At 35.4% G+C, this 25903-nt stretch overlaps 1 protein-coding gene across 1 annotated transcript; it reads left to right on the top strand.

Moving 5' to 3' along the window:
* The first annotated feature begins 7414 nt into the window (after positions 1–7414).
* On the top strand, positions 7415–24575 carry LUM (lumican). The gene is made up of 3 exons (XM_042816200.1): positions 7415–7786; positions 10922–11818; positions 19453–24575. The coding sequence occupies exons 2-3, from the start codon at positions 10933–10935 to the stop codon at positions 19605–19607; spliced, it is 1041 nt and encodes a 346-aa protein (XP_042672134.1). The 5' UTR covers positions 7415–7786; positions 10922–10932; the 3' UTR covers positions 19608–24575.
* Positions 24576–25903: the final 1328 nt, after the last annotated feature.

Below are 25903 nucleotides of genomic sequence, written 5' to 3'. Positions count from 1 at the left end.
ATTTTTAAAACTTTTGAGCATAAATCTTCTTGATGTATGATGCAGTGATATTTCCTCAAGTGTGACTTACTGATGGCAGTAATCTTAGATTTATTTTATAAGTTCTTTTTTGGCAACCGTTGCCAGAGTGCCAGTGTTAGCTATAGCAGATACATTGAGAAAGTTAAAGAAAATAGCTTTAGTGTATTTTTTTAATGTTTCATTTGAATCAAGAGATTGAGTTATGTCTTTTAATGGCATCAAGTAAGCCATTTCTTCAGTGATGTATTCAATACCTCTAGTGGAAATGGCATTTTAAGCCATATCAGTACTTTCATCTATAATCAAAGCATAACATTAGAAATAAGAAGCATTACTCTCTAAATTTCTTTTGATATATTTTCCTATTTCTTCATCTGGTGATAGTCTGGAGAGACAAACAGATTTAAAAAAAAAACAAACACTTTTTATCAGGATAAATTATATCTGCCATGATTTCCATACATTGCTTAATAAACTCACTGTCAGTAAATGGTTTTGATTGATTTTTTTTGGCAATCAAAGTTGCTACCACATAACTAGTTTTTATAGTAGTCTGTATCAGTTATAACTAAAAATATATATGTTGAGAAGTCTGACCTTTTTTCAGTTCCGTTATTTTGTCTTTGCAAAGGTTTCCTTGATATGCATTGAACTTGGCAGCATGATTCTGCCTATAATGTCTTTTCAAATTGTAATCTTTGAAAACTGATATGATTTCCTTACAAAATAAGCACAGTGATATATTATTTTTATCCTCTAAAATGTACTTATCTATCAATTTTTCATTGAATGCTCCTCCTTTTACAAGTTTTCCTTTTTTTTTTCTGTTTTGTTTTGAAATGATATTAAGTATGCTGAACTACTATAATCGGGTTTTTGACTGCATTTTACTCACCAGGCAGCACAAATGCATGTATTATGTAGTATATATGAGTTTTGATTTGACTGAGTATGTGTGGTGGATATGAGAGTGGAAATTGAGTTAGTTTGGAAGTACATGTCTTTCATAAGCCCATGCTGAGTGGGTCTGATCATTTGGTTCTCCTGTACTTACCATGTGATAGCACTACATATTATCTGCTTCATAACTTTCCTTGCTACTGAGGTGAGACCAACAGATCTGTATTTCCCTATTTCCTCCTTTCTGCCCTTCTACAAGATATTTAAGATATAAGATCTAAGATATATATATTTAAGATATATATAAGATATCATATTTGTCAACTTCCAGCCCACTGAGATCTCCTTATTTGGCCAGGACACTGAAAGTGGCTTGACAAGCACTTTTGCAAGATCCTTCAACATCCTTGGTTCATCCCATCTGACTCTATAAATTCATGGATGTTAAGCAGTGCAGTAGGTAGCTAACAGCTTTTCCTTGGATTGTAAGGCTTCATTCTGCTCCCTTAGACTGATGTACCCTATCTAACCCCAGTACACCATATTACTCAAAGGTAATCCCATGATCTATGTAACTAAATTCCTGGCTGCAGCACCAGCCCTGTAAACATTTGTTGATTCTCCAGATTTGACTGGCTCTTTCAAATCCCTTTCCTTTCACAGGAAAAATCGACGAAAATACTACCTGCACTCCAGAGTCCCTTGCTACTGCTCCCAGGACTAATAAAATAGAAGCTACTGTTCCTGAGCAATGCAGCAAATGTGCAAAGTTCATAAATCTAAATTTGCATATTGTTTATACTTAAAAGAGAAATAGAATAACACTCATGAAGTGGAGGGGCCTTAGGTATGCATAGGTCGAGCAGGTCCTCCTTTCTATCAGTCTGGGAATGAGCCCTTCACTTCTGGGTGTTACCTGCTAGAACACAAGGAAAACTACAAAAGCACTGATAAATAATCCTTACTTTGCTGACAGTCTTATTGTCTGACATTGCCTCAAGGTACAAACCACTGCCCACAGAAGGACAGCACTGAGTATCCCACTATAACTTGCCAGTTCATTAAACCAGTTCCACTGAGGAACTCATAATTTTCAGCAAGGAAATTCTCAGTTTTGATGGGGAAAACTTGATGGAAAAAAAAAAAAGAAAAGAATATACTCCTAAGACTATAATGTCACCAAAACAAACAAAACAACAACAAAACAAACAAACAAACAAACAAAAAAAAACACAAAAAACCCAGCAATAACAACAAAAAAAGTGAATTTTGAGTTTGTAACAAAGAATTATAAGGGATGGGAGGTGTTTTCATCTATGTGTAAAATAGTGATGCATATAGTTGCATCAAAACAAAAAAATCTTTATGAAGAAAAGCTAAGGAAGAAGTCTGATTTTCCTCTACTGATTTTTCTTTTGGTGACCTAATAAGACATTAAGAAATGACTCAGCCATAGAGGCATCTATGCTTTAATGGCGGCATCCCTAGTGGTTTATTATATCTACTCGCAAAAAGAATAAGCAAATCCAAAGGTTGCTATTTCCATTCCTATTTTTTATTTTTTAAACAAATGACAGATTTTTGCACCAAACCAGAAAACTCCCAAACTTTTCACACCTTTGATAATGGGTGTATGTTGTTTGGAGCAAAGATATTTTGTTGGACTTCATCCAGCAGTAACAGAATGGAGACTAATGGATTGAGATATATGGTAAGTCAAGTTAGATGCAACATCCTTTCTGGCCTTGAATGGTAATGATGAGAAGGAAGAAAGACATTGCTTAATGTCTACATTAGAAGATGTTTAGCAGTCATTGACTTTCAAAGGAGGTCTATGCTGATAGAGCACTATTACATACAAAGACTTGGCAATAAGCTAGCCAAGTTTGCCATGTCTTGCTTTTTATTTCCCTGTAAATCATTTGTGCCAGTTAAGATACAGAGCTGTTATTATAACCTACCAACCCCAACTTTCCCAGAACTTAGTCAACTCCTTGACATTCCCTCTTATTTCTTGTATTAGAATTATCTGAATTGGTTCATGTTCCAGGACCAGATGTCTTTATTTTATACATAGACCTGCACATTATAAATGTTAGAACACAGACTATATATACATAGGAATCTGTTTAAAAAGCAGTTACTAGTCTTAGTCCCTACAGTTCTTAACATAAAAGAGATCTGTTCAAACTTAGAATCAACTAAAAGGAATTTTGCCATTGTCAATTTGAGTCTAATTAAGTGCAGTCTGGTACAAAAACAATCTGAAAAGCAGTGAAGAGATTAGCAGTAGTCAAATACAGACACTGTCAAGTCTGAAGCAAAACAGTAAGTAATTTCTCAGAACCTCAAAAACAAAGATACATACTCAACTAAAATATCTGTTGTGGTCTGCTAATATGTTGTACCACTAGTACCATTTTTGTAAATTTCCAAAGCTGTTATTTCCTTTTTAGGAGAAAGGAAAAAAAGGATTTGGATCACCACAAATTTTGTAATGCTTATAGTATGTGTGCTAACAATTTCCATTTAATGTGTAAGTGCGGTGTAGAAGCTGAATAAATAAAATTTCTATTTGGATGAAAGAGAATTTTCAGATGAAGAAATAATAAGCACCTACAGCCTTCAGAATCTGGAACTGAATTGTTTTTAGTGGAACTCATTTGATATGAGTCAGCTTTAAGCAATACTTTCAAAATGCTGCAGGACTTTGCAAAAACATTTAACAAAGTATAACTGGAAGTTTGAACCAATATAATATTTTTGTTCATTCACTAAATATAAGCTAACAGGCTGTATAATTACTACACAGAGATGTGGAAAACATCACACAAACAGCATAGCACCTATCTATAATTAAGTGGCTTGTGTGGTAGTATCCATGGAATGATGTTTTCTCTCAATGGACATTTCTTTACATTCTGCTGCTGTAAAAGAAACCCATTAATACAAATTTGCCTTCATCTCCTCTTGAGAGTAACATTTAATTTTGAGTTAACAGTGTGAAAACCTATTACTCCATTTATGTGGTAATTTGAAAAGCTTCACAAGTATTTTATCTGAAGCTATACACTTCTGTGACACCCTATTTTTAACTTTGGGCACTCAAATCTTTTAGACCGTAGGGAAATTATACTTGTTTTTGAATAAGTACTTATAGAATTGAAATTTATTCATAATTAATATCAGATGTGTGCATTTTAAGTCTAAAAGGAAGCGTTTGTCTTCGGTAATATCTACTAGGTTTCAGTGCATTGAACTTTTAGGAGAGAAAAGAGATAACAAACAGATTAAGAGAAGTTCATGAAGAAGTATGTAGAAGCCATTAAGCAGATATTTTTACTGGAGAGAGATAAGGCAGAAGGGATATGACTGATGGCTGAAGAGTGAGAACAGGGGCATTTTAACTCAAAATACTTGAAAGCTAGATCTGACTTAAAGCAAAGTGATAAGCTCACAGTGAGTTCTGATTTCAGATTCTTTCACTAAGACCTACCAGACTTCTTGGCCATCTCCATATCTGAAAATAAGAATTAACAAGAAAAGAGCCTTGAAATAAAGGATAAAAGGAAAATAAAAGGAAAATTTCTGTTCCCATAACACAAATTAAAGAGAAATATGTGATAGTAGGTTTTAATCATATTTTGACCCCATTTATGAAAAATAAATAAGAAATAAAGCCTACAATTAAATGCAGAAAGAAAAAAAAACCCACAAGATGGCTTTATTAGAAGAACAGCTGCTGTAAACCTGTGAAATACATGCATGTTCTTAAACTATCAGGTAAGAAGCATATTTATAATCAAATTAGATGCTATGGATGAATTTACTCATTATTTTGTGGATTCCTTGGAAATTAGGTAAACTACGCTCACATGTGGTTTAAAAGCTTTTAAAACTGGGGGGGGAGGGAAGGAGAGGAGTCAGAAAAAAGAAAAAAGACCCTGAGCAAAGGAATCACCCACCTGTTTTCCCACTCTGTTGCATAAGAAACCATATCTTCATCATTTGAAATGCACTCCCCCAGATGTAGGTTTATGAGGTGTGTGTTTCCTGAATCAATTAAGCCTTCATATAAAAAGATGCTGAAGGAACAGCATTAATATCAGAGTGGAGAGAAAGCAAAAATCTTATTGAAGTAAAGGAAAATTCTTCTCTATCTTATTCTTGGAAGGCATATTTTCTTTATCTTGAATGTGCAATTTACATAGCTAATGTAAAACAGTCAGCAAAATGGGAGCTATATGAATGAAAATTCTTAGCTGTATATAACCCAAGTTTTTACAAACTGGATTAATCGTAAGTGGTTAATTGTAAAATATCATCACATTTGTTTAAGAAGATGTTTCTACCCACTAAGGAAGGTAGGCATGTTTTGTATTTCTGTTTATAGAATGAGAAAAGGGATGAAGACTGAACCTAGATAAATTGGAGCAATAAACATCGAGTACATCGATATACCTTTGCCAAAAACACTTTGAGCCTTCACTATCCTGTATTCCCAGCAATATGTAATTCTGTTTGTACTGCAAAAGTAAAATCATGTCTTTTATTGAAAGATCAAAATATATATTAATTTTTATACAATAGCGTGCTTGTCTTTCAAAAAGGTTTTTAATCAGAGAATACAAATCCCTGTGGATTTTTGAGTTATCTTTACAACTGTCATGCTGTGTTGATCACCTTCTTCCCTGTACCTTCTTCCCCACAGCAAACCACAGGGCCACTTTAAAGGGCATTCTGAGATATTCTTTTTCTGTAGTCAGAATCCTTTCTTTGTTTCAATTAGATTGTTTTCCGAATACTCTTGCTTTTTTTCCCCTTTGCAATCAAGACTACAGCTTAAGTTTTCTTTGGTCAACTGAAACTAATGAAATAATTTTCAGAGAAGTATCATACTGAGAATGAGAAACTCCATCTGGTCTCCATTTGTCCATGCGCAGGACAACAACAGCTTTGTCCACTTGTACATTTCCAGTCCTTATTCCATGCATATTTCACCTACTTAGCTTAATTCATTATGGCAATTTGGAAGATTTCAAACACTCTTAACCATTTAGCTGATCTGCATCACTCAGGATGTGTAATTATAGCCTGTCACCAGCCTCTGTTTTCTAACATGTAACATGGTTCTCCGATGCCAGGGTGACAGGCACGGTGTTAGAATATCAAAACAATCAAATTCACTCCCTCAGGGCTGCACTGGCATTTGGCACTCTGTCTTGAGTAGTTTTGTTTGTTAATTGTGTTATGACAGAAGTACAGGAATTTGAAGCCCAGGGATCTGCAATCATGGGGCATCTTTCTCACTCTTTGTGAAGGGCACTGAATTATGCCTGACCTATCTCTGCCACCAGTGACCCGCTGGCATGAAGGCCCAGATGTAGCAGTAGCAGTTCTTGGTGAAAGCCCATGACTGGGTTCCTCTGCAGTGCGAGGCCACTTGATTCTCCAGCCTATCTACATCCTGTTCTGTGGCTTTTCTGCCTAGAAGTAGGCAATCTTGTTGCTTTCATGGGCGTGCGAGTTAAATCAAAACTTGTTGAGTTAAAGAAGTGCAAAGGAATGGATTGCAAGAAGTTCGGAAAGAAATCATTTATTCTGTACAGGCGGCACCAGACAAAATAAATAAATACATAAACAGGGCTGAAAACAAGAATGTTTGCACTCTTGTATCAACAGCAGTTATGGTTAAATATAATTAAACATGTAAGATTATTTAAACTGGCTTCTGTATTCTTTCAATATGCTCATTTCACATTTGTCCCATCCGGCTTTAGAACAGAGAGGTTGCATCTCATAAAATGGGAAGACATCTACCCCTACTACTAGAGATAAGGGGAGATTCTCACAGAAACAGTAAGATCCACTTTAAACAGTTACTGTCTCAGTGCATTATTTTTTGGCATTTCCCTGTGAAAATAGCATTCTCATCCAAGCTGTAAGATACATTCTTGAACTACATCCATGGAATAAGAAAGAGACAATGTAAAGCTGAGTAGTTCCAGATTCTGAAAAGCAGGAGAAAACCGTAAGTGCAAAAATGAACAAATTTATAAACTGAGTTTACAGTAACTGCTGGAGAAAAAATACAACACACACACACACACAAAAAAAGCATTCCTGTGGATGTGTTTATACTAAACAGGCATGCATTTAAACACCAAAGAAAAGTTACAGATCAAGTAAATTACTACACTTTGTGGAAGAAGCTTTGAACTCAGTATCTTATGTTGGGTGAAATGATGTAATTCAAAGATAATCCTGACACTTTTGTTCCTGTCCTTAAGCTAAAAGTTTTATTAAGCATATTTTATTGTGGACATACGATAGTTAAAAAAAAAGAAAAGAATGAGTCACTTGGCTAAAGAAGTACAGCAGCATTGAGGTCTGAGTGCTATTTGTTAACTCATGTCTAGCAGTATAAAATAAGTTGGAAAACAAAAGTCTGTTTATAATTTGTTTTATAAAGGAAAATGTTCTTCTGAAATACAAAAAATCTTTGCATAACGCCATGGCTGATGATCTAAACTTTTTCGGATTTGTGAAACACTTATCATTCTCTCATCCCACAGGAACAGCAGATGGGTTGTCCTTGTACAAAATGTGGTATCCACCTGCACTTCATTAAGAGAGCTGCATTTTCGTACATGCCACACCACAAGATCACCATGATGACATAGCAGCTTCAGAGAACAGCGTGACTAGGGTTTTTTTTTCAGGGTCTTTTTTTTTTTTTCCTCTTGTAACACAGAGGATCTGGCAGACTTTTACCTCCTGTCACTGTTTACAGCATATATTGGTCGATACAGTCCCTTATTGCATCTGCTCTGGGAATTAAGGAAAGCAGCTTCAAGGCAGTAAGGTAAGTGCTGCTGCATGTTTTAACTGTAATGTTCAGCTATTTAAATGTAGCTGTAATGGGAATGTGAAAACATGTCAAGATAAGTTTGCCAATTTGTAAATTGAATACAAATCAGCAGTCGTTTAGTGCATTTACTTTTTTAGCTTCCTTGAAACAGCTTCACATGTTTTGTGCATCAATGCTGCACTTTTTCAAAGTGTTTTGTTCTGCTTCAAAAGAAGAGTTGATGTACAGCACAAAGAATTTATTTTAAAAACTACTCATTCCTCTCTTGGTAATAGCTTCATAGAACTCCATTTGTTAAATTTTCTTTCTTAGTTTTATAAAAAGGCAAGGTATTCAAACATTTAAATAATTAATCAAGTAAACAAAGAGAGGAAAACTATAGGCATGTTGAAAAAGTTTGGATAATTTTAAAGCTAATTTTTTATATACTATTGAACCTTTTTTAATATGAACTCTTATGCAAACTGTGTGAAACAATAAGCTGCAGAATTAAGGCATATTTAGATTAATGCTGTTTGAATAATAAACTTTCATATACCTTGTTTCACAGCTTTGGAATTAAAGCAGTATAGGCTCCAAAATAATCTGAATAGTTTGTCTACTCCACTGTAGTAAGCATTTTCCCCAGTTTGTGAATCTGTCATTTGGTGTGTTTTGGCATGCTGCCTGAGCAACTTCACAAATGTTTACACAGGTATTTAACAGCATAATTGAGTAGAACAAACACAGGCAATTAGTTCAAGCATGCCTGTGTTATAAGATCTAAGAATGTATGCTGATGGTATCTTTTGAATGTATACAGTTCAGTGTAACAACCGAGCATGTGCATATCATCTATTTACATTTTACACTTCTGACAGAGAACCACGTAGAATGCAAAACAACAAATAAAATATAACAACACCAAAAATTTGTGTTACTGTGCTATTTCATGTCACATATGTCCACATATGACTTTTCACTAGGGAACTGTCATTTAAATTTTAAAATCTTATTGGTAAAATCATTCAAAATTTTTTAATCTAACTCGAATGTTTTCATGGTAGTTAAACATTGTACACTCTTTAAGTGTCTGCCTCTCATCTGAGTAATAAAGATAAGCATGTTGAATATAACTGGAAACCACAAGAAGAATAGAACTTGAATTTAAAATGGGATGTTTATTCTACATTACCAGTAAGACTATGAAATGATGAGGATGTGTAAAAATGTCATTGTGAGGTCACAGAGTGTAGTCCAAGAGGTTCACTACGTCATATATTTTGAATACAAAGCACTTAGTTCTTCACCTTTAATGTTTAGTATCAAAATAGGAGCAGATTTCCAACCAGACTGCATTGCTGCAACTTCTCTCCTTTCAGAGTAGCTATACTTCTTCATACCAGCAGGGGACTTAAAGTCCCCTATGTGTTCTCATCTCATACAGTAATGAAGAACAGACAAAGAAAATTACACTGATAACTCATATTTCAATAATTCTCTATCCAACAGTTTGTCATTAGCTAAAGCAGAGCCAACACCATGGTAAAAGACATGCAATGCTAGTCCTTGTTCAAAAGACAGCAGCTTAATATCCAGCAGTGAGGCTTCGTGTGTAATAGACTGGACAAGAGAAAATTTTTAAAAATAAATTAAAAAATAAATATATATTTACTTTTATTATATTTTTTATTTACTTTTATATATTTTTATTAATAAATATATATTTACTTTTATTTAATTTATTTAATAAATAAATTAAAATTAAAAAAATTCCTTCCATTACACAAAATCAGTAGGCCCTGATTAAAGTTACTCTAGTTGATTAAACTGTGATGTGGCTTTTATCAACTCAGTAAAAGCAAGGAAATTCAGTTGAAGATGACTTTCAAGCTATGGCCTTGCATTTTAACTTTAGGAACTCCACCACAAAATAGTGCTAACAAGAAGACTGACTTACTTTGCTGGAAGATTGCCTAGGTCTGAGAATGTCTGGTGATCTGTTTAAATGATGCACATGCTGTCTGAAATTATTTGAGAACAAGAGGGTTCTAAGGATTTTCTGTATTTTCTCACTCTGAACAGTAGCTGAGTATTTGTTCATGGTGAAAATCAAAGTAAGCTCACCAACTTCAGTGATGCTAAGCTGATCTTTTCAACTCAGCATCTATCTAGGTAAGAAGAAATATCTGCAAGATACTAGTTTATGCCGATTTTGAGATATTAGTAGAGTTGTATCTTGTGAAGCATCTAATTAGTAAAGCATGTCCTTGAAAAGTAATGTGAGATGACTCACACTGTATCACAGCAAAACATCCCCAAATGTCTTAAACATCTTTTTGCTGTATATGATCTAGAAGGACAACCGTAAAGCAAGTGCTTATTGATCTGTTTATGTAGAGTAGTAATATAAAGTAATTAGCACTCTCATTGTCATATATCAATTTTGAAAGAACGTTTGCACTATGTGAAGAGCTGACATTTCAAATCCAATGTAGACCTGTATTAGAGTACACACATGTACACATATGCAGTGCTGTTTGACAGGTCCAGGAGAACATGTGCTGTTTTTATGAGTTTGTTCTTTAATATGGAATATGGAAGAAGATATCTCAAGCTACTGGCATCTTAACAACACACTATATAGCAGACCATCACTCTGAGTTTGTAACTTTCCTTAATTTAGTTTTCTGAAACTAAATTAAGCCATCACATATTATTTAAGTATAAGGTACTTTAACATATTCGGTGTAACAACGAAAGCTTGATAGAATTTAAATGGCAAAACTGTCTCTAAACATGACCTTCAGCAAAACTGGAAACTTGTGTTCCAAGGTTAGAAGACTTGGACTTTACCATCCTTCTTGCAATTTAACAAATTGCTACAGGATGATTTTAAAAATCTGTTACTTGCAGCAGCAGAATGGCCTGCAGATTCACATTACAAAGGCAGATTATAACAAAATAAGTGCTGTAAAACTGTAATAGTAACACTGCATTGCTAACAAACATTGTATTTTTAATTAATAGCTTTATATAGGAAGTGTTAATTAGTGTTGAATCATAATCTTGGTATATTAAAATTTCAAGTATTGAAGAAAAAACAGAAAATCAGGATTGTAACTTTTTTTATTCTCCTCCACTATACAGAGACAAGACACATGGAAAAGATGACTTTAAACTCTCTACCCATCTTTCTAATATTGATTAGTGGCATTTTTTGCCAATATGACTATGGTCCTGCAGATGATTATGGTTATGATCCTTTTGGGCCATCCACAGCAGTCTGTGCCCCAGAATGTAATTGTCCTTTAAGCTATCCTACTGCAATGTATTGTGACAATCTTAAACTGAAAACCATTCCAATTGTACCAAGTGGAATAAAATACCTTTATCTTCGAAACAATATGATTGAGGCCATTGAAGAGAACACATTTGATAATGTAACAGACCTGCAGTGGCTGATCCTAGATCACAATCATCTGGAAAATTCAAAAATTAAGGGAAGAGTCTTCTCTAAACTAAAGAATCTGAAGAAACTTCACATTAACTACAACAATTTGACTGAAGCTGTTGGACCGCTCCCCAAAACTCTGGATGACCTGCAATTAAGTCACAACAAGATCACAAAAGTCAATCCTGGTGCACTTGAGGGGCTGGTAAATCTAACTGTCATTCATCTCCAGAACAACCAGCTGAAAGCAGAATCTATTTCTGGGGCATTTAAAGGTCTGAATTCACTTTTGTATCTAGACTTAAGCTTCAATCAACTTACAAAGCTACCAACAGGACTGCCTCACTCCTTACTCATGCTGTATTTTGACAATAACCAGATCTCCAATATTCCTGATGAGTACTTCCAAGGTTTTAAAACCCTGCAATATTTACGTTTATCCCACAATAAATTAACAGATTCTGGAATACCAGGCAATGTCTTCAATATCACATCATTGGTCGAATTGGATCTGTCCTTCAATCAACTGAAGAGTATTCCAACTGTCAGTGAGAATCTTGAAAACTTCTACCTCCAAGTCAACAAAATTAACAGTGAGTTAAAATTGCATGTTTTCAATAACATTTAACACAGTCCAGAAAGTAATGGCTTGTGCAAGTATCTGGAATTGTTGTTCAAACAGTCTGAAGAAATGGTGCTGGCTAACCTGTTAGCACACTGACATTTCTCTGACTGCTCCTCATATTAATATTAAAAGACAGATATTTAGCTACCTATTTGAAGGCAGAAAATTCTACTTTCTTTCAAATGTGGTTATTAATGGTCAAATCCTCATCGCACATAAATAAAAATAAATGCATTGAAATCAATGGAGGGTACTTATACAAGTCAGAAAAAAAAAAAAAGATAAAAACCAACTCTGGAAAGAGTTCAATCAGTGTGAAAGATACTCAGAATTTGTAAGTCAACAAAAGATAACAGAATCTCACTACAGTATGTATAACCTTTCAGTGAAAGTACTGGAGGGGAGGACAGGTAATCCATAAGGTACAAAGCAGAGTGAAAAATACACAAACTAGCTGTTATTGGTTTTATTTATTTATTTCCTCTCTTCCTTATCTTCCCCCTTACAGGCAGTATATTTCCAAATCCATCTTGAAATCCTAAGAGCTGCCCCATTGTTTCTTCTTTCCATTCCTGTTTTCCACATCATATAGTCAGGTATCAAGCTTGTCTCCATTTAAACAAGATTTGAACAGAAATTCCTTCTGAAGTCAGTAACCCCACCTTGTATGAGACTGTGGAGGTTTCTACTGAGACAAGACTGCCTTAATCATGGGGTAGGAGGGAGAGATACTATGGAAGTGAGCAGGCCTCACCCTCCCATCAGACACTCTCCAGCTACACTTCTGTAAGCAGAAACCTGTCATGGAGAGGCAGTATGGTCAGAAACAACTGTGTTTCTGTTGAGGGCTTACATCAACCTGCTAACTAATATTAACTAAATCAGAAACTCCTACTGTTTACCTGTAGCCATCAGGTCTCTAGGATATCACTGTTAGCTAAAAGATTTAATTTTTCTTTATACAGACTTGCAACAAAATATTTTAATGCGTATCATACCAGGCATAGGGCAATAATTTTTTTTTTTTTTTTTTTAGTCTACCATGTTTCACATGTTCCTCAATATTTTGATTTTTTTTCCTGTATCTCATTTCCTTGTTTTGATGAAGGAAAACAAAAAATTAATGCTTCCCAATGAAATAGCAAGTATAGAAACCTATAGTGCTCTTTCAGATACTCTTCTGTTCCTGAAAAAGTTGATGATTTTTAATTTCTCCTGTGATAAATGAGGCATTTTTCAATGCTTAGACCAGCTGTTCTGAGCCTTTTTCAAGAGACCCAGGTACCAAGTTTGCTTTCCACTCACATTTCCAAGGTCTTCTGAGCAACGGTGACAGCAATTTACTTCTTCAGTGAAAGCAATGTTTCCAGAACTCTAGTCAGTGGAGAAGCTGATGGAGTGAGGTGTGAATGCACTGGCTACTGCTACACTTTCATTGCTACCATATGGAATGATGCAAGAGATCTCTGATTTGTTCTTTTGGCTGAATAAGAAAGTGTAGAAGACAAATTTCTTTGACTATCTAATTTCAAAGGCACAATATTATGTTCCCCAATATGCAAATTAACAATGTGGGGCATTTTGGTTTAAGAAGGTTGCTGATACAGAGTGAGCAAACCCTTTGCAATTCTTTTCTCATTAGATCTGACCTTCATGTCTGAGTGCTACATCTTTCTAAAAATTCAGTTGACTGATCTTTGACCCTGAAACAAATGACCAGTTGCTTTTAAATAAAATATTCTTGTTTTCCTGAGATTTATGTAAGGTTGAAGGTAAACAAGGAAAGCTTCCCATCCATACAATGGCCCATAATGCTGATATTATGTGAGAAGGAAACTTCTCTATTACATGTAATGATAGCTTGTCCTGAAAGGTTACTCAATTCAAAAGGCATAATTTCTTAGATTACACTTGCATAACTTAAAATTTTCACTTATTTAGTTTTTCATTTGCTGTTTCTCTTTTTCAGTACACTGAGGACTATAAATTAACATTTGTCTGAGAAAAAGCCCTACCCCATTTGATATTACTAGAAAGAAAGGAAATATTTCTTTAAATCATTGTCCCTGAGTTTTGTTTTGATTTGATGGAGAAATTATGCATTGACATATCTAAAAAATTATGTATTAGGAAAATATCCTCATGTGAGTGACTTTGAGCTTGGTGAACAAAAGCTGATAAATGTACCCTCCAAAAGATTTGAAACAGAATCAGTTTCATTTCAGTGTGTTCTGTCTTCATCCCACTGTGAGAGGAGGAGGAACAGGCTAACAAGTAGGATAGCAAACTGGAATAAAGACAAATTCAGAAGAACTCCTTTGATCTCTACTAATAAACTGAAGCATGTGTGAAGTCCATGTTAGGTATCAACAGTATGCCCCATCACCTGTATTTGAACAAGTTGGATTTCCAAGCTAGTATGGGACCATGATGAGTTTATAAGTCTTTGCTCTATTCCTGTCTCAAGCCCAGAATGGAGAAGATTGGAGTTTCTGTTTATTTTTTCTGTTGTTGTTGTTGTTTGTTTGTTTTCTTAATATCTTTTTTAGTAATTTCAGGCTGAAATTTTGTGCTTTGTAGTAACAATTGTTTGCTCCTATGCTGTAAGATGCCTTTAGGTTTATGTATGTATTTATAGTATTTGTTATTATTGATTATTCAAGGCAAAAATCCCTCTGCAGGTATAAACATCAAAGAGAATCAGTGATACAAGAAGAGAGTTCAAAGGCCCATATTTCATTTGCAAAAGATTAAGAAAAGAAGTGCTTCCACCTGAAGCACTAGCAAGAAGATATTGTAGGAATGGAGCATAACAAGTGGAACTTGAAAAGTTTTCAGAGAACAGTCGAAGACACATTCTCATAGAATAATGAAATTATTAGAGTTGGAAGGGACCTCTGAAGGCCATGTAGTCCAGCTCCCCTGCAATGAACAGGGACACCACAGCTAGACAAGGTTGCCCAGGGCCTTATCTAGCCTCACTTTGAAAGTCTCCAGGGATGGGGCATCAACTACATAACTGAGCAACCTATTCCAGTGCCTCACCACACTCACTATAAAAGATATTTTCCTTATATCAAACCTAAATCTACCCTCTTGGAGCTTGGAACCATTTCCCCTTGCTCTATCACAGCAGACCCTGTTAGGAATCTGTCCCCTTCTTTCCTGTAGCTTCCCTTTGGATACTGAAAGGCTGCTATCAGGTTACCTTGCAGCTTTCTCTCGTCCAGGCTGAGGAGCTCCAGCTCTCTCATCCTGTCCTCATAGAAGAGGTGTTCCATCCCTTTGATCATTTTGTGGCCCTTCTCTGGACACACTCCAACAGTACTGAATACTCCACTTTCCTCAACGTGCTGGCCATGCTTCTTTTAAAGCAGTCTGGGTTATAGTTGTCTTTCTGAGCTGCGAGGGCACATTGTTGGCTCATGTCCAGTTTGCCAACCACCAGTAACCCCAGTTTGTATTTTTTTTGGCAGGGCTGCACTCAATCCTTTCATCCTCCAGCTTGTATTTGTAATGGTGGTTCCCTTACCCAGGTGCACGATCTTGCATTTGGACTCAGCTTTCTGCTGCAGTTCTGGCTGCATTTTGCTGCAGTTCATTGGCTGGATCAGTAGCTGTTCCATGAATTCAATTACTCTAAGCATAGCTAGTTGTAAGATGCTTTGTGGTCTTCTATCTGGAACACCACACCAATCTCAGAGTGTTTTTTTACAGTGGTCTGTGCAGAAATGACTCAAATATGCTTACTATCGGCTTACAAGCCAGCAAGGATGATGAGAGCTGCTGATCCCAGTAAGCTTTTCTGCTGTATTGCATGCCTTAACAAGAAGTCTTAGCATAGTTAGTTTTCCTCAGCTTGAAGCTGCTTGTGCTCCTGATTTAAAAAGTGATATACCTTTGCTTAGCATACAGTAAAATAAACAAAAAGAATTTTGTGTAGAAAATAAATGTATGTATGCTTCTATTTTGGTCCATCGATGAGAGCAGAAGATGAATCTGCTCCTTTTGATATATATTCCTTTTTATTGTATTCCTTTATATATATATTTATTGTATTCTGATTATTTGTTAAAATATCAAAATTTCTTAAGGGGACAGACACACTTAGTGAGAAAATAGCTGTTCAGATGAAAATCCAACTTTTATCCAATCCTTGTAACTATCTCTGTGTCAGATTCAAGCAGGAATTCTTTGTTGGCAAAATATGAATGTCACGCTGGTGGCAAAATTCAAGTTTCATTGCCTCTGAACATGGATATTATTAATTCAGAAACATTTTTAACAGGAATATCTGCAACACTGATCACTGTAATAAAGGGGGAAGTAAACTAGTGATGTTTCAGTGCTTCAGTCTCTTTGATTGAGGTTCCCATGCAGAACATCTAGATAATAGAATATCAGATGCAGTCCAAGTCCCACTTGTCTAATCTTTTTGTATTGTAGACAATAATTAGAATCCAGATATTTTTAATATGCTTCTAACAGCTGAAATTCTACGAACTGTATAATAAATTGATACCCACATGAAAAAAATGCATTTTTGCACTGAGTAATGAAACCCAATACCACTGAACTTCATGACAGTTCCTTTGACTTCAGTGAAGACTAAATCAGAATCTATTTCCAAAGTGGTTCCAATCTCACAAGCAGTCTGCACAGCTAGATATTTTAGTAGCACTGATAAACTTTATGATTTACATGTATAAGGTTTAAATATTCTGAGTACCCAAATTACATGTACATAGCTTATATTTTAACCAAATGTAAGACCTTGAACTCAGAAGTAACAATAAGAAAAAATATGAAAAAGGAAATTCAGAAAGCTTTTATATGTGTGGCCTTCAACGAATGTGTAATTACCATGCCATTTTATTTTCCATGAATGATAAGAAAAGGAAAAAGAAATCTATATTAGAATTCATATTTATTAAAATCTTTACAAGTTACACCAAATTACCTGGAAAGATCTGGATGTAAATAATTAACGGTATAGTCTGTAGGCCAAGCAAATTTATGTTTGCATACAACAAATGCCATACAGATCTAATCCTATATCTTATTTTATATGGTTATATCCCACAAGAATTGACAGTTCACTAGAACTGATACATTCTAAACTGGAAGAAAATTAGAATTGATCTGCAGACTTAATATTATTAATATTATGATTTTGACTGTCCAATGACTGTGCCACCAAGAACGTCTTTTATTTTCTCACCTGTTGCAATTTCCATGATAATAAATAGGCATTATCTTTAGCTCTCATCTTTCTAAAACAGGGTTGTACAATGCACAAAATCTAGGAAATTGTTTTGAATTTAGTGTCTAACTGGTGTACAAAATCAAACATTTTTGAAACACATTTCCTTAATCCTCATTTAAAACTTATGGAAGATACACACAGTTTTACTATTCAACATCATATCTCTACCTCTTCTATCTCTAAAACATTACCTAGACTGTCATTCTTTAAAGATCTGCCTTTATGGACAAATATACACTTATACCTAGTTCACACTGGTTCATTTAATCAATGAAAGCACATTACTGTAATGTTAGTTCTGGAAGAATTCGAGTTAAAGTGAAAGACCCTCCATCTCCTTTAGTACAGCATGTTTTCTCAAATGAGATAAATAGTCATACAGCAAAGATATAAGAGCTGCTGTTTTCAAAAGCCCACTGGTAGTCAAAAGGGTTTCTGATTTTGAGAATTATGAGTTGCAGTCCTCTGCAACATGAAAGCATTTTATAGCATTTAATTGATTACAAAAGCTGTAAGAAGACTCTCAGATTTCTTCTTCAGTATTGTATGAATCAAAGTGAACACAGATAAGAATGAAGGACCATCTTTGTAGAATTACACAGTGTGGTATATAATGGGTACTAGGCTTATTTGCATAGATTCTCTCTTGCGAACGGACCTTTTCTGCATGATACATGTGTCGGTTGCTTTGAAAGTAATGCCTCTTATTTAATTTCATGAAAACTACAACAGATACAAAGGGCAGAATAAAGCCATTTGACAGAGAAGATTCTCAGCTACAAAACATTATTTTTCAGCATAGTCACCACCACCAACTGTGCAGTTTTTTCAAGAGATGAACAAGAGCCTGAGTGCAATGCTTGTAAAAGTCTATACCAGTGGAGGTGACCCACAGTTGCTGTTACCACTGCTGAAATGGACCACCCTCAGCCTCACTGTGCTCACAGCCACTGTTTGGTATCCATTAACATTCAGCAAACTTTGACAAATGTCAGTGGGTTCAACGTTTACTGCATAGAGGAATTCAGTGGCACCCCTTTACTTCATCCACACTTCCATGTCAGATGCCATTACGTCAGACTGCCCCTCTGCTGCCATATGTTGCACGGCAACACAATGTAATGGAATATTGTTGGGAAAGTTCAACCTCTATTGCTGTACCACCAACATCTGCCTCTGATGTCTTGAGCCAAAATAATAAAATGGGAGGCATTACTTTTGGATCGTCCCTTGTATATGTGTGCTTATTTATATTGAACACAGAATTTTTCTGGTTTTTTGTTTTTTGTTTTGTTTGTTTGTTTGTTTTTTTTTTTCCAGTTAATATTGTTCATAAGATACCAACTTCATTCAAGGTCTGCTGTATTTCAACTGGATGGAGTCTATATATAGCATGATACATAAATTGCAATAAATACAAAAATTTTTCAAATATGTTTTATGTTTACTTACTTTGAAAGCCTGCTATTCTAGAAAGGTTCAGCCATACAATTTCAGCATAATTCCTTCCTTGCTCATAGGCCAAATTATATTTTGAAAATAGTAAAGCAAAATTAAACGTTCAGAAAACGATACTTAACAGAGAGACTCTGTCGACTGCCTGTTCTTATGGATAAGGCCAAATCACAGTTTCAGTTGTTCCAGAAACTTTATTCAAAATATTATGTAGCACTGTTTCACATTTCCATCATAATGCACTCAGCGTAAGAGATTATTCCCTCTGCATCCCAGACTGTACTGATTCTTTGTTTTTTTTTACTTTTCTCTTCCCTTCTAAGTGCCAGCCTGAGTCTGAAATTCTTAAATTCTGAACTTCTCACAGCTAGAGTGAGGAACATCTTCAACACTTCTGACAAGGGGAAATTGTCTCAAACTAAAAGAAAGGAGATTTAGATTGAATATAAAGAAGAAGATTTTACAGTAGGGTTTGTGAGGCACTGGAACACATTGCCCAGAGGAATGGTGGATGATCTATCCTTGGGAGACATCCAAGATCAGGCTGAATGTTGTTCTGAGCACCCTGATCAGCTGTAGGTGATCATTTCCTGCTCATTTCAGGGGAGCTGGAATAGATGACCTTCAAGAATCCCTTTCAACTCAGAAGACTCTATGATTCTATAATACAGACCTCTCAAGTTGCAGTAAACTAACAGGGAATTTTATCAGTGAAAACACATTAAATATTGAAAAAATTTCACTGGGGGTTCAGATTGGTTATTTAGGAAAAGGTTTTTCACTGAGATGGAGGAACGGACTCCTCAAGAAGGCTACATTTTCCAAGTTCTATTTGTCCTAATTCTTCATGTTTTTTCTCACTCGTGTACCCTTTTTTTCAGAGTTCCCATTGAGCAGCTTCTGTAAGGTTGTTGGACCACTGACATATTCCAAGATCACACATTTACGCCTGGATGGAAACAATCTCACTCGGGCTGACCTGCCACAGGAGATGTACAACTGTCTTCGAGTGGCTGCGGAGATCTCACTGGAGTGAGATGCCTCAGAGTCTGCAGTTCCCTTCTATGGGCCATTATTACAGGAATTGCATCATGATAGCTCTTTAAATTTAGGATACGTCTTAAAAAAAAGTCAATCTGCATATTATCCATTCTGTTTGTTAACATTTAGCATGCACTTGGCAACCTTAAGGAAATGTGTGCATATTTTTACAAAAGGTTGTTATTTAGAAAGCACAAGAATGACCAGATGTGGTGCAAAATATGCCTTCATGTGGTTAGTTAAGTTGAGGGAAAACACTCAACCTGATAGAAATCCATGTTCAAGCATGCAATATGTACCATCTGGTACCAGACGTATGTAGAAGTCAGCTGGGTTTCATCAGAGTGCTGAGCAGTATGGGCTAGCCTGTGTAAATAGAGATTCTCCCTGCAAGCAATCCAGCATTCTTAATTATTCATGTCCTTCTTTTGTTAAAGTGATTTAACAATATAAAAGCAGTTCAAAAATGTATGAAAATATTTTTCGGAGCTATTACAGTATGAAATGAATAGAATATGTGAAGAATAACAGGGAAACAAACATTTTTTTCAGGTCAAAAATTGTTTTCTTTTTGCATACTTTCATTTAAATTTTCACTGAAAGATTTTTATCCATTGCTGATACAATTGTTATTTCAAAATAAGTCATATATACAAGTATTTTTATTCAATTACTTGCATGCTACTTTTAACCAGATTGTAGAAAATAAAACATAGTAAATAGTATTTCTGTGTCCATATCATTGCAAACAGTGTTTCCATCTTTTATAAAATGAAAAGAAAAAAATCCTTCAGGTTAAAATACGATAATCAAAGCCATTCTATTTTGCAAAATTTATTGTAAGGTTAAATAAACTGTTTTCTCTACTTTTAAGTTTCAATATGTTTATAAAGTTACAATTTTACCTACTCCACCCCACTTGCATTAGCCATTAAGTCCTCATCTTCTTGAGGCTGCATTATGAAACATCGTGAATTAATTTGTAAGCGCTGTCAAAAGAATAACAAAATCTCTCAGAAGCAGCAGGCAACAACTAAAATGCAACCCTAGCTATTCATGACAGAAAAATAGTAATGTACCTGGGAATGATTAGTCCAAATACTGTCAGCATCTCGGAACACGCACTAGAAAAAGTGCTAGTAACTGAGAGTCATAAATGACTTGCTTGCAAACACAGATCATCCCATGGGTGATATTTAGACTATTAAGCACTCAACCAGAAATTCTTGGAGTTTCCATAGTAAAAGCAGAAAGTATCATCTAAGAAAAAAAAACCAGACAGGATTTAGTTTTAGCTAGAGGTGAAGTACGTAGTGTATGTTCTGTAATATCCATTAAAGATGTTTAGAAACATCCACAAAAGGGGTCAGGAGGTATCTTACAGGTAAACTGTCTTCTCCTTTCCAAGCTGTCGCTCTTCCTCTCTTAATATACTGTACTCCTCAGACCAATAATTCATTGCAGTTTTCCACTGCCAAACAGTGGGACAGAATCAGGGCTGCACAGTGAATGGGCAAGATGGCAAAGCAAAAGTTGCAAAAGATAAATTCAGGCTGGAAATGTGAACAAATTCTTCACAATGACAGTGTGAAACCCTGTTACAAGTTGCCCAGGGAGGCTGTGGACCCTCCGTCTTTTGAGATTTTCAGAAAATGGGTGGGTACTGCCTTGAGGAACAGCTGTGGTTTTGAAGATGGCTTAACTTCTATAAGGAGGTTAAACTGAAGTACCTCCACTATTTCCCTTAAACTTATTAATAATTTATACTACTCCAGGAATACTGGTAAGTAATGGGGAAAAATATCAGTTTTAACCAGCTCAACAGTTGAAGAGTTTTGCATTAAATTCACATGGAAAATTTATTGTTTTGAGTTCCAGTCCATAATTCAGATTCCCTGGATACTCACAAAATCGTAACTCAGCTAACATTTGGAGATAGATTCCATAGGTAAAAACTGTGGAAACTCTCCTCTGATGCCCAGATGTCTGCAGCTGGCCTGTTCAAGTCTGCTCCCATTCTAACACGTGTGAACTACTCAGTGCCAGCAGTGAAGTCAGAGGCCCAACCCATCTAACCATCCCATGTGCAATAGCAGTGGTAAAGATGCTTAGATGTCTACACAAAAATAGAGTCTGTACTAGGAGCTATTATCCCTCTGAGCAGAGTGCTCATGAGAGACATCTTGGTTCCAACTTTTTTTGCAGATTTATACATTAGATGAAAGACTCTCATTCTGCAAGAAAAGAACTTAATTAATAACCTATACAAAATTCACGGATAAATACCTTCTAAATTTTAGTACGCACTGTGAGCAGTTAAAAATCAGTTGACAAAGAGGAAAACAAGAAAAGCTGAAATTGTGCTTTAGGGCACTCATCTTGAATGAAGGAAAGTGGCTGAGTAAATAATAATTTTATTATGCAAAGCACAACAGCCTAAAAAGAAAAAGCTGGGCACTCCTTACCACACAGTAGTCTGCAGAGTCAGAAATTAAGCTGTGCTTATAAGCAAGACATAAAAAATTTTTTGTCCATATCTCTACCTTGCTGTAACTAAAAAGTGTTTCTGAGATACAGGGATCTTCCTGATGAAAACAACTTGAACAAGTTCAGAGGTGAGACTGAATCACTCAAGACTGTGCTCGATGAATCACATAAGCTCTTTGCCCTGAAGTCTTCAGTTTGCATTCTCTAAATTGCTATTAGTTAGATAGCATTTGTGGATCCTTAAGGTTCTACATATACAGAATCATGGAGCTGTTTATTTCCTCAAGGAAGACCATCCTCAGTGACATTTTGAACAAGTGTCTGAATTCATTACTAATAGCAGTCTAATAATACTTTCAAGTGTTCATGAAAAAAATAGCACACGATTTAAGAAGGTTTATGAATTCTGCCTATGCCTCCTGTCAGATTTTGTGATAAGGGTTTACTCAGAATAAGATTATTCTGATTAGCATGTAGGCTATGTTTTTAACATTGGAAATAGCTGTAGAATCTCAGCAGTGGAGATGTCAAAAAACAAACATTTTGTTCACAATCAGACTCTCTAAATCTTTCCCAAGAGACAGGTATGAATGTTGATGAGAGAAAGTAGTTAAGTCTGGGATACCAGTGAGAATGGAAGCACGTTTTTCTTGTCACAAAACATAACCAGCTGCTTAGTAATATGGCATTTTCTAGATTTAAGTTTCTAGCATTCAACAGACATGCAAAAACTCACATATCTTATATCCCTTGTGGACCTTCTTGATAGCTGCACCCTGGGGCATAGCTCATCGTGGTATAAGCTGCCTATAATAATGTATTTTTTTAATAGATGGACAGGCTCCTTGCTGTGATTGATGCACCTATATACAGAGAAAGACACTGCTATACTAGTTGTCAGTGACTTAGAGAAGTTCTATGCCAGAAGTTGCAGCTCCTATTATCTTTGCTATTGTCCATCTATCAGTTCTTGTATTGCTTAGCCAGCATGTGAAACAACTGAAGAGGTGATCAAATTATCTTGGAGCCTTTGGACATGCAAAGAAAACAGGCTGTTAGATTTAATTGTATGGACGGCTAGGCTGTGTAAAAGAACATTTTTGTGTCTTGTAGCATGAGGTAGTGTTCAGGACAGCAGTGCTGTCTGATCAACCTGACTAAAGGACACATTCCAGAAATTACAAAGACACTTTGAAATATACTGAATAGTGCCTGTAAAAATATCTAGTTCTGCTGAAGATAATGCCTTTATTGAAACATGCATAAGACTGCAGACAGAAGTACTGTAAGTTTTTATAAATGTCATACCTTGTAAACCAAAAAAAATAATAAGCTGTCCACAAGATAAAGAAGGCCAAATGCTGTCTTTCAAAAATTTGATTTTTTATTTTTTTCCCATGAACTTTTTGATATTTCATTGTGTATCTCTGCTATGCATCTTATTCTGTCAACACATTTGCAAGGTTTCTTGAACTTCACATTTAGACTTAATGATTAGGACTATTTTACTGTCAAATAAATAAACATGAAAGCTTGTGAGTTCTCAAAAGAATACCAAACTTATGTCCAACATCACATTGATTTTGAGAAATATTTGTGATTCGACGTATAAGAAAAGAGTTGTTTTTTGTTTAGGTAATAAAAGTCATCTCCTGCAGGATTTTTCAGGCCCACCCGAGACTCAGAAGATGAGAAGTGTGCTGTTCCTAATGAAATCCACAGCCTTGACACCAAGTGTATATTACTCTTACAGTGCAGAAAGGCACTAGGCATTTTGTTCTGGAATTCACAGCAGCTGCTGCGATTAAGTGGAGAATCACTTGATTCTCCCATAGAGCTAGCTTTCTTAAAAAAAAAAAAAAAAGTGGTGTTGTGCTGAAGTGCTTGTTGAGGAGACTTTAATCTACACTATAAAGGCATTGTTTCAACATGTTCTATATGAAAGGATAATCGGTGACTGAAGTATTCATGCTGAGCAAGACTGTAGCTTCAAGTCAGGACTCTGGAAGAAAACATGAGTACTTTGGAATTGCCAGCTGTTGAAAATTATGTCTAACCAGACTATTAAAAAATCACATATTCTTCGTTCAGTATTTCCCAAAGAGTATCTGCATTAAAAATTAGACCAAAATATATTACAATTAATGGAAATTGAAGTACAGATTACATTTTCACATACTTATGCCATTTGGATTTTCTTTCAAAATACTAAAAAAGCACCTTATCCTTGAATTTCTCATCTGCCAGAATCACTATAGTAGAGTTTAGTAGAGTTTTATTATAAAAGGACTACAATATTATTTTCATTAAGATGTGGGGGTACTGTTTTTTGAATGGCTTGCTATTTCTTTCAGAACACAGAACTTTCTAGAAGTCTGAGCTTCTCAGAATTCATCACCTTACTATGGGAATCTAAAATGAAGAAGTGTTCAAATTATTTTATATTTCTTTAACAACAGAACTAAATAAAAGAACAAAAGAAACACTAATACTGTGCAGCCTGTTTTCGCTGTATTTATGTGACCTTTAAATATTTAATCTGATATTTTTCAAAACTGTAGATATAAATAATAGTCACTGAATGACTAATGCATGCTTTAATTTACCATTAGTTGCCTAGCAAATATTAATCATCTAAATAGTTACATGCAGGCCCAAGAACTCAATGTATATTTGTAATTTACAAATGCATAATTTGGATATTTAATTCAAGATACATTTAGCATATAGGGTTGCATATCTAACAATTTAAAAATCAAGTCTCTGATATTAACATAGAATATATTTGTTTCAGTGTTGAAATTGTTGAAAACTTGAAAACAAATTAAGGTAAGAGATGAACAGCTACATTTACATGACAGGTAAACTAAACCTAGCTAACCAAGGTAAAAACCAGATCTTGGCATCTTATTGTGGAACTCTGTTGTGTCATCATGGTGAAGAGTTCAAAACAGAAAGAAAACAGACATCCAAATCATTCCTTAATGAAGCATGTTTGGAAGAGATCTGTTCATCCCATAGAAATTGAATTCTTTTCCATAGTTACTTGGTTCTGAAATTTGCTGCTCTGCAAGGATGTCCTTAAGCTGAGCTATTCAGTTCTCGCTGGAGGTTTCACAAGGGAGTTCCCTCATAACAGAACTTGTAGGTTGAGATAAAACTATTTACAAAGATAGCAAAAAGGAAGAGAATAATAGTTATAATAATATATATAGCAAGTGAAGCAAAAGAAATTGCTCACCACCCACTGACTGATGCCCAATTAGCCCCCTGGTGAGCAGAAGAGATAAAGATTGACTCCCATCTCCTTCAAAATTCCTTCTTCATGATATTACATGGTATGGAATATCCCTTTGGCCAGTTTAAATCAGCTGTCCTGATTCTGTTCCCCCCAGCTCCTTGGGCCCTTAGCTGAGAATGGCTTTGGCTCTGTACTATACTGCTTAGCAGCAACACATCGCTGTGTCACCATCATTGTTTTTCTCCTAGAACCAAAACATAGCATTATACTAGACACTCTGAAGAAAACAATTGGATCCCAGCTGAAACTAAGACACTATTTCAAGCAACAGAAACATATCAACAATACATGCCAATCTTCAGAAATGAAAGAGACAGGGGAACCCAAATAAATGTAAACATGTGGTTTAAGCAGGCTGCATGACAGTATGGAGCTGCTGAGTACGTAGTGAAAACTGACTGAACTGAGTGTGGACTTTTTTTCTTCAGATTTTTGAAGCATCTCCATCTCTGTAGTCATCCTGAAGGGAATTTTAAAACATTTTACAGGTAACCTGATTGTCC

The sequence above is a fragment of the Centrocercus urophasianus genome, unplaced genomic scaffold, assembly GCF_019232065.1.
Source record: "Centrocercus urophasianus isolate 14NV4802_14NV808 unplaced genomic scaffold, USGS_Curo_1.0 seq_15, whole genome shotgun sequence".
Taxonomy (NCBI): domain Eukaryota; kingdom Metazoa; phylum Chordata; class Aves; order Galliformes; family Phasianidae; genus Centrocercus; species Centrocercus urophasianus.
Note: the sequence above shows the minus strand (reverse complement) of the source record. Positions and strands in the feature narration are given on the sequence as shown.